The sequence below is a fragment of the Calypte anna genome, chromosome 2 (assembly GCF_003957555.1).
Source record: "Calypte anna isolate BGI_N300 chromosome 2, bCalAnn1_v1.p, whole genome shotgun sequence".
NCBI classification, from domain to species: Eukaryota; Metazoa; Chordata; class Aves; order Apodiformes; family Trochilidae; genus Calypte; species Calypte anna.
The window spans coordinates 104717601-104731114 of record NC_044245.1 but is presented as its reverse complement, the minus strand read 5'-3'; the positions used below and the strand labels follow the sequence as shown (position 1 = coordinate 104731114).

General features: G+C 40.7%; 1 protein-coding gene across 1 annotated transcript; it reads right to left on the bottom strand.

Moving 5' to 3' along the window:
* Window positions 1-202: 202 nt before the first annotated feature.
* Window positions 203-5792, bottom strand: HRH4 (histamine receptor H4). The gene is made up of 3 exons (XM_008497622.2): window positions 5509-5792; window positions 2746-2912; window positions 203-991 (listed from the first exon to the last, which is right to left on the bottom strand). The coding sequence occupies exons 1-3, from the start codon at window positions 5753-5755 to the stop codon at window positions 203-205; spliced, it is 1203 nt and encodes a 400-aa protein (XP_008495844.2). The 5' UTR covers window positions 5756-5792.
* Window positions 5793-13514: the final 7722 nt, after the last annotated feature.

Sequence of the window (13514 nt, the reverse complement as noted above, 5' to 3'; positions counted from 1 at the left end):
AATGTTTTTCTGAAGAAAGACATATTTCATGGAAGGCTTATCTGGGCTTTCTAACTAGACCAATTGCCTGGAAGACACTAGCTTTGATTTCAAAGTGCTTCTACTGACATCTCTCATCTACAAGCTATTCAGACTTTGATTTTTATTTTGTTTTCTTTCTTCAGAAGAGGAAATTTATATATAAATAATTTATTTTAACTATCTAGAAATAAGATGTGTTAGGTGATGACAATGTTGCAAGCTTTCGGGGACACAATATTTTCATGAAAGCCATCCGAAATTTAACATGGCAGAGAGGATAGAGAAATGGGTTCAAAGAGGAATTGATCCACAAAAGCCAAAAGGTGATTTCATACAGAGAGTCCTGAACACAGGCTCCTTGGCAGGCCCCACGAATAATCATCAGGAAAGTGTAGGGAGCCCAGCAGATGGCAAAGGCACACACAAGGATGGTAAGAGACTTGGCTATTTTCTTGTCCCGCTGCAGCTTTGAGCTGGCCCTTGAACAGAAAGAAACAGAAAAGTCATTTTCTGCTGTTACAGAATTGCCTCTGGATGGAGAGGAGCTCTCAGTTACCAAAGACTCTTTCTTTGGCCTCATGGATGATGAAGCACTGTCCTCTGCTTCCAGTGGAGACCCTCCTGGCCTTGGCAGTGGCCGAAATCTCCAAGACATGTTCCTGCTCCTTGGAATCTCACGTTGCCGTGTCCTGCTGTGCCTCTGGCGCCTCTGGATGTTGTGGAAGATGTGCACATTGAAGTAGGTGACCGAGAGCAGTGGGACAAAGAACTCCAGGGTGGATGCAGACAGGAGGAAGTACCAGTTGTAAAAGAACTCGGCATGGCACTGATCCGCTGCTACCACGCTGTGTCCAGCAACCCACTCCCACAAGAGGATTGCTGGGCAGTAGAGGAGGAAGGCAAAGACCCAGATGGCCACCATTTTGATGACAGGGTTGGATATTATTCCCTGCTGGACTCTGTAAGATACCTAAAAAAAAAAAAGAAGGTCCCACCAACACAGATGCATTTTGCGAAGGTCCCACCAACACAGATGCATTTTGCAACCAACAGAAGTAGCAGAAGAGAAACTGAGCAGAGTGCTTGGTAATTTAGAGATGCAGCTATAACGATCAGCTGAAGCTCACCCAAATACCTTTAATTCATTGATGTTAATGTAACAGAAAGGTGTTTCTCTACAGCTTAGTCTAACCATGCTGTAGTCCTGGGCCAGGTGTTGAAACATGATCATACGTCAGTACCCAGTAATTTGGTGTGCCTTGTTTAAAACATCTGTGGCCTGAAGTGTCAGAATAATTAGCATTTTATAGTTGTTCAAAGGATGACTCCCATTCACTGAAAACTGCTCTGTTTTTACAGCATTTTACAAGTAAATGGGGCTGTATGCATCACAGTGGTCAACAGTAAACATAGCATATGTATTTAATGTCCAGCTCTGAGGAAATTTTTTGTTGCACATTTCATGAGGAGATAGGAATAGATTTAAGTTTTGTAATGCAGAAGCCTTTCACTAATGAAACCACAAAATCACCCCTTTTCTTCTCCCCTCTTGCTGCCCAGTACTTATTTTCCACTATATGTTGCAGAACAGACAGATATCTTGTAGTTCAAAACCTGCTCCATCGCTTTCATAGGATGAAAGGGGAATGTAATTTTAGAAGCTTAGATATACAACAGAAATTAAAAAATTATATATTAATGTCATTAAAGACTATCATTAAAATGTCCATAGGTCTTAATTAAATTTGTGTAGGTGCTCTTAATTTTGCACTTTGTAAATGCCAGTCTTTGGTTTTCCAGTTTAATGTTTCTTACATCCGAAGTGTTTTGGTATTTGATTTCCCAGACTTTTTCCTTAAAATAAAATAACACATAATAAAATGTCACTAAAAAGCAAGCATAATAAGTAAAATTCATGATCATTAACAAAACTAAAACTAAATTCTATCATACAACATTATGTTGACATTCTCATACATCACCAGAGAGCTGGAACCTTTAGCTCTCCCCAACACTTCCCTGTTGCACAAGCTAACAGAGGGATTGGTAAGAAATGCTGCTGGCCTCTATCCTTAGCATGACCCAAGACATAAAGCACAGGAAAGGAGAGCAGGATTCTCTGCAGGGAGCAGAGACATTGAGCACATCTGAGGTCTGGAGTTCTGCCCCAGGTGTCAAAAGAAGGGCATGTCTGAAAGGCATGTCTGCAGGATGTGTCTCCAGGCTGCCCTTTGTTTTACTCACTGCCCTACTTGCCCCTGGTCTTCTCCAGGGTCATCTGAGGCCATATCTCAGACACATCTTCCCTGGTGTCCATCACCTCTTTATCCAAGCCCCACTGCCTGTAAAATCCTTTGGATTTTACATCCAAACCCAAATCCAGTTTACTTTGAATTTCCTCTCTCCCCCTTATACCAGCTTCCTGTCTTAAACTTTTTAACCTTCAGACTTCTTTTCCTCAAGCAGTAGCACCACAGCATCCTGTGGCAGAAGTTGTGTGAAAAGTCTTGTTTGATGAGCTCTGGGTTGGAATATGCTCAATGAAGAACATTCACCACACCTAACTGCAAATAACCTAATAAAACTCCACATGCCAGCACATTTTTGAGAACTATTTCCTCAGTTAAATCTGGGTTTATGCTCACCAGCATGGAAAAAGTTGGTAAGTGTAATCCATCAGTGGTCTTGTGATAAAATCAAAGAAGCTACCAACAGGGTACTTACAGCTTTAGTAACTGACAGGAAACGGTCATAGCTGATAAGAACAACGCTAAACACTGAAGCTGTGCACAGGAGATAGTCCAAAACTAGCCAGAGCTTGCAGACACCTCTTCCCAAGTGCCATTTCCCCGTCAGGCTGTAAGGGATGTACAGAGGTATGCAGAATGCACCTATGGAAAGTAACAAGAGACACCATGCAGTTCACACAGATGGTACCCCTGGAAGCAGAGAGAGACATTATTCTGGTGATTGGCTAAAAAAATTCAAATATATTAAGGTGAATATGTAATTTATGTACAGAAATGGTACCATTCCCATGAAATCTGACAGTGACTTTGTATATATTAGATTGTAGTGTATTTAGCTATACCAGTTGCTGGGCATAAACTCAGAAAATAATCAGCAAAAAAGGATCTGTTGAAGAATACTTCAGCCTAAGCAGCTCACAGTCTCTAAAGATACTTAGTGCTGCAGAGTATATGCACTGTAGTTCTGCTCTGACATGCAACCTCATTGCTGCATATCCTTTAGTCTTTGATGTTTGTTAGAGATTTCCCCAAAACACATCTATAGATGTTGATAATGTCAGCTGTTAATGTAAGGCTGGATAGCATTTGTAAGATAGAAACAATATAGTGGACAGTCTGCATAGTATCTGGAAACCTCTTCTACCAAAGACAGAGCAGACACTGCAGAGGGATGGAGCCCTCTCCTCCTGTGAAGAGGTGTTTCAGTCTCGTGCAGGTTGGCCAGCCAAGATGAACTCCAGAACTACTTTGCTGGTTCATGGGTTTTGTCCAAAAGTCCTTCCACTGAAGTACTTTCATTAGAAGGTCATGTTTGAGTTTTCTTTTTAAACCAGCAACTTCTTCATTTTGCTGCTAATATCCTTCCAGAAGTATGGTGCAGTATGTATTCTACATTCCTGAAAACACTGATCCATCAGAGACAAATATAAATCTATATGAATCTTCAATATCCATTTTTTAAACTCTTGAGATTACTCTTCTTTAATACAGATCCATCAAGATCTTAGAAGTTACTGAACATATCCAGGCTGATGTCACCCACTGATAACAATCCTCTGGGCAATGAGCTGACAGACTGTTATCAACAGGCAAATGCACTCAGCACTTTCAATACTGATGGCTTATTTTATCATTTACCCTAAACAGAAACAGCATCACTTTTGTACAAAATAATTATTTTTTTCAGAGCTGCTGAAAACAGCTACTGCTCTCATCAACTTTGATGGGATCAATGTTTGGCACCATGTCAAAAAAGTCTATATAGCTCTTAGCTATAGATATAAATACAGGTGAAAGAATTGAGTTTGAAGGGTTTATATTTGAAACTTTCCTCACTTGTACTAATTAGAGGATGCAAAACACATGAGTCACATGCATGACAGGATTCCAGACCTCTAAGAAATTTTAAAAATACCACAGCAGCTTCAGAAAATAAAGCATTTTCTGACTGGTCACAGAGTTGGCTGTAGGTCAACATAGTACTGATACATCTTCTCTTGGCTGATTTAAGACTCCACAAGGCATCAGCCACAAGCAAGAAGTGATGTAGAAGGTAGATATTTAAATCTCCTGGCTATACTGTAAGACATGAGGACCAGCAGACTTTTGCAATATACCAGGTCAATTAAATGGCAGCTCTAGCAAACTATATGAAGCAGGTAAGCAAGGGCCCCTGCATATGCATCATTTCCTTTCTGCCATGTGGGGCAAGCCCCAAATTAGGGGCTACAGGTTATAAATAGCATAAATGAAGGAAAATCTTAAAGGCTAAACTAATACACTTCACTACAAAGCACTGGCAAAGGAACAGCAGTTAAGGGGGATGCTATTGCCAGAAGTGCAGTAAGCTGGTGAGTGCTATTTCCCTCCTTGCTATTCAGTGAATCCTGCTCTCTGTGAGTGTCCTGAAGAGAAAGGACTTGTGTGCAGAAAGACTGCCTTGCTCATATCAAGTCAAAATGTTTTCTACAACATCTACCACAGGAGGGTTTCATCAGGCTTCCTCTTTTTCCCTGCACAGACTGCTTCCCTGGCCTGAACCCTGAAGGGCTGCCACAAGGCATCCATGTCCCCCATCTCCTCCCCTGGCATCACCCACCAGAACTGAATCCACAGCAGCTCTAAGGACCAACTCTCCTGGCCTTCTGCAGTGACACTATAGGAAGAGGGGACTAAAAAGGATGGGAGATGCCAGCAGGCTGTTGCTGGCATCAGGTGAGCCATTTGATCTATAGCCTGTACTGAGCTGAAGCCAGCAAAAAGACATAGTGGTAGAATGTTTTGTTGTAGTGAAAAGCACTCAAAAGGCATTACTGCTATGTAGAGAAGAAATTATTTACCTGGATGTATCACAGATAGTTGTATAAAAAAACAGTTATGTTGTCAAACATAAGGATGTTCTCAAGTGTGTGACATTACAGGAGGAGCAAAGGTAAAATATGCACTGTACCAAACAACCCTTGTTTTTCAACTAGCATTTACATACAAGAGTTGCTCCTTTTTCTTCAAGCAACGCTAGAAGTAATTACATGAAAAAAGATACATTTCTCATTATAATATATTTGCAGACATAATAGGCTGCTAAAACACTTAATGCACTTTCTACCAGGCCTTACCATTCTACAAGAAATACACCTGAGAAATAGTTCCCCTAGAAGAAACCAACCAGAAAAAGAAACCCTCTTCTCCTAACAGTCCTAGGAAATAAATATTATGTGTCCCCATGGCTGCAACTTACCCACTGCAAAGTCAGAAATGGCAAGATTGAGAAAGTAATAGTTACTCCGATGCCTGAGGTTTCTGTCTGTGATGAAAGCAAGGATTACCAGGATATTTCCGAGGATGGTGACCAGAGCTAGCAGCACCATGAGGAAAGCCAGCAGCACCAACACACCCAGTGAAAACTCAGAGCTCGGTGGTGGTGTGCATGAAGTCTCATTGCACATTCCAGCCACGTGTGGAGTTTCGGCAGTGTTGTTGTGCATGTTTGTGTATCCAGGTCAGTGGAGTCCAGGAAGAAATTCACACCTGGCAAAGTTGTCCAAATAGTTGAGACAAGTCTGTTAGCAGGATGGTCTGAATACTGGCACAACAGAAAAAAAAACAAAACAAAACAAAACAAAACAAAAAACAAACAAAAAAAAACAAACCACAATATTTATTTTAATAAAGGATCACAAGAATTCAAGGCCTGCAGTCTCTAATGTTACTCGATTTGAATTAAGCTATTGGCCTGAAAACAAAATCTATAAAAAAGACACCTCCTATGCAGCAGTAATTGCACACTTTAAGATAAATTATATTTCCCTCCTGAACTCTGATCCTTATCTGCTGCGGTCAGGAAAGTTAGTATGAAAACAACTCTTCACAGCCAGTTTGCATATTAACACGGTGCAAGCAATTTTACATATTGAATTCTGCTGAAGCTACAAACAAATCTCATTTTCACTTCCCCTGTGATCAACAGAATTTAGATTATTAACACTCTGTTTCTCTTACAGCTTTTCAGACTGCAGCCATAATATTGAGTTCTTGAGAAGTGGTAGGGTAATAAATAAGGAAAGAGAGTGGGCAAGGTGTGGGGAGGAGAGGTGCAGTGCTCTGATCTTATTTTGAGAAACAAAGGGAAAAATGTTTTAAGGAGTAATTAAAGCAAAAGGTGTAGGGCACCAGTAAGAGAATAGCAGAATCACAGAATTAGCCAGGTTGGAAAGGACCTTTGAGATCATCAAAGCCCAACCCTTGATCCACTACCACCGTGGTTCCCAGACCGTGGCACTGAGTGCCACATTCAGTCTCTTCTGAAAAACCTCCAGGAATGGAGAATCCACCCCCTCCCTGGGCAGCCCATTCCAATGCCTGATCAACCTCTCTGTAAAGAATTTTTTTCTAACATCTAACCTAAACCTCCCCTGGTAGAGTTTAAGTCCATGCCCTCTTGTCTTACTGGGAGCTGTTTGGGAGAAGAGACCAACCCCCCCTGGCTACTCCTCCTTTCAGGGAGTTGTAGAGAGTGATGAGGTCTCCTCTGAGCCTCCTCTTCTCCAGAATGAACAACCCCAAGAAGAGACCTTAGGAGTAATAAAACATGGAAAACAATCACGTGCCTCAGGTGCATGTGCAAAAATGCAGCCTGGAGCTTCTGTTGCTCCAACTTACAGGAGGAATTAGAGCTCTCTTTGTGCTCCCAAAGCCACCAGGCTTTAGGGGTAACAGAGGCTGTGGTGCAGCTCATACAACTGGAGGGCTGCAACAGGCAGAGAAGTTTGTCAAAAGACAGGCAGGGAAGATGAGGAGCAGGGATTGCCTGCCATGCAGAGAAGCAGGTTGACAGTATGGAGCTTTTCTATAGGGTAGCCAGTTTGGTTGCAAAGTTGTGGGTCAGCCTGAGGAGAGGCCAGTGACACAGGTGACATAGTGGTGGGAGTGTGTTGCAGATCACCCCAGTCAGAGTAAAGGGGTTTTTGAAACCTGCATTAAGCAAATCAGGAAAGCCACGAGTGCAGAGATCCCATTTCTTGTGTAGGACCTCAATATTCATGAGAACTTCTAGGAAGGCAACACAGCAGGATTCTATCAGTCAGTAGGATTCTGGGGGTGTGTCAGTAACAGCTTTCTGGTAGACACACGGAGTGGACCTAGAAGAGACACAGCCTGATCAGTTCGGTGGTAAAGAGGAGATGCTTAGGGATGTGTAATCAATGGCAGCCCTGACTGTAGCACCTATGAGGTTGGAATTCATGATCCTAAGGGGGAGAGGAAGGAAAGTGGCAGAGTAAAGACCGTGGACTTTGAATAAGGGTACCATGGTTCATTCAGGAAAATACTAAGTGGGATCCCATGGGAGGTACCTCTGAAGTGAAAATATGTACAGGAAGCCTGAAGGTCTCTAAGCACAGCAGCCTCCACACACAAGGAAACCTGGCCCCAGTTGTGAAGAGAACAAGCAGAGGTATCAGGAGGCAGTGAACCAGGGAAGCTACAATGTAAAAAAGCAAAATGGAGGAGTTTGAAGCAGGGACAGGCTACAAAAGAGGAATTTAGGTATTAGCATGATGTTGGGATAACCAAAGCTCACTGAGAGTTAATGCCTGTAAAGGACATCAAGTCAATATTAAGAGCTTCGGCTGCCTCCTCAATAGTAACAAGCTGAATGAGAAGAATGTAGGCCTGTGTGGAAGGGGGCCAGCGATCTAGGAGCAGCAGACATGGGTGAGGCTGAGGTACACAGTGCTTTCCTTGCTTCAGTCTTCACCAGCCAAGTGTCCCTCACCTCCATGCTTAGTGAATGAATTCAAAGAGGATACCTATCAGGAGCAGGTGAGAATAAGGCAGGGATTACTTGAGAGGACTTGAGCTATAAGAATCCATGTGACCTAATGGGCTACAAAAGCCTTCTGAGAGAAGAAGCTACAAACCTTCCAAGGCCACTTTCTATCCTCTTTGAAAGGTCAGAGAGATGAGGGGAAGTTCCAAACAAATGACGAAAGGTAAATGTTGCATACATCTTCAGATGATGCCATGAGGACAAAAAGTCAGATTCACTTTGGACCCTGGGAAAATACTGGAGTAAGTCCTCATGGAAAGTATTGCTGAGAACTTCAGGGAGGAAAAGAGATGACTGAGCAATTTGGTTGTCTTCTTTAATAAAATGACTGGATTAATGGAAGAGAGGAAAGTTGCCATTTGGTTTTACAAGTTAGGGAATGCATCAAATTTACAGTTTTATTCATAGTCCTTCATGGAGCTGCAGGATAGATCTGTGAGGTCACTCCTTCCTTTCTCCCTGTGGAAGAAAAACTGTAGCCTAACATAAAGGAGGCAGAGACTATAAGAATCATCAGGGTTAAATATTCACCCCAGAAATAAACAAACATAAGAATACACCATTTCTTCCAACATGTATGGTTTATTTCTTGGGGGTTTTTTATGATCAGAGAGAGTAAAGTTAGAAAAATATTGATGTGGTTCAAGTTGAACCTCACAGTGTCATGGGCCTACTGCGACTATGTATTTACAAGAGCTATTGAACATTTGCAAAGACAGCAAAAAATGCAAGGACATGAAATAGTGAAATCAGTGAGTGAGTGGACAGAGAGACCTGGCTTAGAAATCACTTCAGCAAGCAAAGTCCACTTGTGTCAGTGCATGAAAGGCATGCCCAAGAACAAACGCTGAATAAGCATCTTACCATAACAATGAGTTACACAATGAGCACACCTTGAGTACTGTGTTCAGTTCTGGGCCCCTCAGTTCAAGAAGGATATTGAGGTCCTGGAGCAGGTCCAAAGGAGGGCAACCAAGCTGGTGAAGGGACTCGAACACAGATCCTATGAGGAGAGGCTGAGGGAGCTGGGGCTGTTCAGCCTGAAGAAGAGGAGGCTCAGGGGAGACCTCATTGCTCTCTACAACTACCTGAAAGGAGGTTGTAGCCGGGGGGGGGTTGGTCTCTTTTCCCAGGCAACTCTCAGTAAGACAAGAGGGCATGGTCTTAAATTGTGCCAGGGGAAGTTCAGATTCAGAAAGAATTTTTTCACGGAAAGGGTGATCAGACATTGGAATGGGCTGCCTGGGGAGGTGGTGGACTCTTCGTCCCTGGAGACATTTAAAAAGCGACTCGATATGGCACTCAATGCCATAGTCTAGTGACTGTGGCGGTAGTTGATCAAGGGTTGGACTCGATGATCTCTGAGGTCCCTTCCAACCCAGCCTATTCTAATGCAAAATGTCAGATGGGGTGGAGAAGACTTATGATGCCACCTTGACCAAAACAGCTCTAGTGCTTTAAGTACAGCAACTCAGTGTTTGACTTACTCTGGGGAGCATTGAGCAAAATTTTCAACAGTCAGAAAAACACAACAAATTCCTCAAATATAGAAGAGGACATAGAGTGTGACGAAACAGTTTGAGTACTGTGTGTGTAATGTAGAACATAAAACCCAATTATCCCTAGTAGCTTCACTACTCTATGTGGTTTCAAATTTGCTGTACATTGTGCTCCCTGAAAAATTCTAGTTTTCCAAGACTGCAGTTTACCTAGGAAATAATTTTGTAGGCCATTTTTCCAAAGTAAACAATACATTATTTAATCTTCAAATACAAACTGAATTTTTACACTAAACCGTAGGGGTAGAAAAGCAGACAATTTAAATACTTTCCCATTTTGTGCCTATCTACAGTTTCCCTGTTTACCAGATGTTTATTTAGTACATCGTCTATCTTATAAAACTTTTAAATGTGCGTGTGTTTGGTTTTTTAAAGCCTCATAGGAAAAAAAATACCTCGCAAAACCTATGCCAACACCTTAGCTCATGGCAGTGGAAACAGCTCTGCTGAATCAAGGACCTTCCTCTGAAACTGGATCTCTCTTAGCAATCAGGCTTACAATCCATAACACTTTCCATGGGAGTCGAGGAAGCTTAATAAGAATGAATGGTGGAAGAGAATCTTCTACCGGTGAGAGAACAGGCAGAACTCTTCAGTTCCACATCTCTGAACAGAATGTCATTTTAGCTCCTCAAAACCATCAGCATTTGTGGTCTGATAAAGCTGCTTACATCTATTAGCATCATGCTTGCAAAGTACTCTTCTTTTTTTTTCAACACTTCCACAGCCGATTTCAAATTAGGTAAAAAACACTATTCATTGTTCTGTGCATCAGATTTCTCTTTCCGTATTTTATACATTTATATAACTATACAAAGAGAAAATAAAATCATATAACAGGAGAGAAAAAAAAATTAACCAGTGACATTCACTTACCCATCCACAAAAGCTTTCTGAGTGAGCTGCAACACCCAACACAAGGTAAGGAAGTTTGGCACATGGAATGGATTATGATCGAGCTCCATTGCCTTCTGCAGCACTTTTACCCACTCTTTTCAGCACTGCATATTCAAATGATGTTTATGAACAGCAGCTTAAGACACCTCTGTGTCAGCTTTCAGACCTCTGTGAATCCCATTCTCAAGCAGTGAATGTGGCCCTTGTTCAGTGGCAGAAAAAGATCCAGTTTGATACTGGTTCAGTGGCAGAGAAAGTCCGTATAATGTCAGAGTAATGGGACACAAAGAACTGATCTAGTATAAAGCTCTGCCAGATCAAATTTGTTCCAGACATTTTGCTAGAATATCTTTGCACTTGCAAAACTTCACAGCCGAGAGGTTATTGTCTATTCTCGCATCGCCAGCCAAAATGAGAAATCCAGCAGGAATTTTGTATTGCTTGCTCTGCTAATTCAACAGGAATGTGATCACATGTCCAAGCCTGGCCTATCTTTTAGGTAATCGAGCAGTACACAAATCTGGCACTAAATATCATTTAGATGTGACCAAAGAGGCAGACACTGTCAAGAAAAAAGGACAGAACTGGTGAAACAAGGACTCGCCGCTTATGCCTGTGACAGTTTTGATCACCAAGCTCAGAATTCCACTACCATGGAAACTTTCATTCTCTGAAAACCATCCAGAATTGCTAACTTAATTGCACTGTGTCCTGCAACACCAGGTATGCATTATAATAAAATTTAAGAAGGACACATATGCCAGATTAGGAAATCCATTCACTTGCATATTCCTCACTGTGGGGAATTATGACTCTAATAACTAATGCCACTATCTTGTCTTTATAACAGTTTTTAAAACAAAGTTATAGTGCTTCTAAGAGGATTTATACAGCCTTTCAAAACTGTAGAACTACTTCTTCAGTGGTGGCTTTAGGTTCCCCATTAATACATAAATTTTAACACATACACAAACAGGTACCCCCCTCCAATGAACCTTTATGGAGGTATCTACAAAAGAGTTCTTTCATAGCATCAGCAATATATTAAAAAGCAAACAAACAAAAAAACACAAAGAAACAAACAAAAAAAATCCACCAAGGAAACTTAAAATTATCTGAAACCCTCAAACAAAGAAAGAAATTCAGCAAAACTTATACTTTTCAATGCATTAGAAAGCTATAAAAACTGGCAGAGTTAATTAAGTACATCCAGTCTAACATTTCTTCTCATAATTCTTGATCATAACCACTTTTCAGTGGTGAGCTGATAGGGTATTATCTCTGGGGACACACCAAGCAGTGGGAACATGTTTGAGTGACCTGCACCCATGGCTATTTAAATTTAGGCTGTTAAATCCAAATGTTGTGAAAGTACCAACATGATCTCGTTTTAATGACTTTCTGGTTGATCACACTACTCAGAGTCACCACACGACCTTGCAAGATCAAAGAGAATCATAGAGCTAAGAGTGTAGCTTGGTGTGATGCAGAAATGCAGTGAACAGCATCACTGCTGCAATGAAATGAAATGGAATACCCACACCTACAAAGCAATTAAGACTTGCTCTTTTCAACAGAAAGATTATATTGTAGACTTTAACATTCACAGGGGTGAAAAAAGTCTATTATTTCAACTTTAGATTTCCTTCATAGTAGTGTATACTCCTGTAAAAGTTATTGAAAAATATCTTGTTTCAATTTCTAAAAAAAAATCTTACAATTCCTGTTATTCTCCCTCTACTAAGAACCAAGAGGTGTCTCTAATCAAATCTAGCTAAAGGTCCAGAAGCACAGAGATAAAACAAAAGTAGTTCAAAGTGAAAGTGTTTGGATTAAATGTATGTAAAAGAATAAACAAAGGACTCCACAAGCATGGAAGTGTGTGCTTTTTATCAGTTAAAATCAAGAAAAAAAAAAAAAAAGTAATTAAGAAATACCCTGAATCTAAGTTACTTAGTTACAGAAATACAAACCAGTTTGACTCTAATGTGCAAAGCTATTAACCAAGTTCAGAATGCAAAATGAGATACTCAAGTAAACATAGTACCATGAAATAAAAATCTATGGAAGTTAGGTAATGGCAATAAGATCTACTTCCTTCTCTGATAGAGGACATTATTTACTTCATATTTCTCAGGTAGGTGCTGGTGTTTCTTCAATACAGTGCTAGACTGGGAGCCAGATGACAGATCACTGTCAAATGGTTTTCTGTTCACTGTTTTGGTTTTTTCCTATGTACCATAGCCAGACATCAGGAAGCAATAGCTCTGCAGCACACCAAGGCAGTTATCAGCTGGAAGAAGACATCAGACAATGGCGGAAGGGATGAAAACATTACACAACGAGATCTGAACATCACAAGGATGGCACTATTAGAAGCCATGCCCCTAACTGAACTTCTGACACTAGCAATAATTTGCAAGATTTTCTTCTGGTCTTCTTTAAAAGAGTTTTAAGATTTTGTGATGAGAGTAGTCATAATATAGATTTTATTAAATATCCACACCTATTTAAAACCATCCTTCTGCATGCTCAATACCAAGACTTTTACTAGAGACACTCAGTACTTCATAGAATATTGCAATAGGTCATTAGTGTTTTGTACTTTTTGTCAGCAAACGTTTCAAAATAAAATGTGTCCCTATATATAAACATATATGTAAGACATTACATTTCTTAGAAACTATTTGTTATTCACCTATACAAACACATACTCCTAAGGTAGGACTCTGGAGAGAGATGTACAGCAAATTGTTTAAACACACTATTCAGTTGCGAATGTCAGGTGATTATCTGTGTTGTGTGAGAGGAGATTGAAAAAGAAGATATCAAACATGCATCCAAGATCGACCAGGTAATACATGCTTATTCAATTTGAGTATCTAGACTTTAGTCAAGACTTTCCACAAGCAACTCCCACTCTTTATTATACTGCATAGATTCATGCACACTAGGATTTTT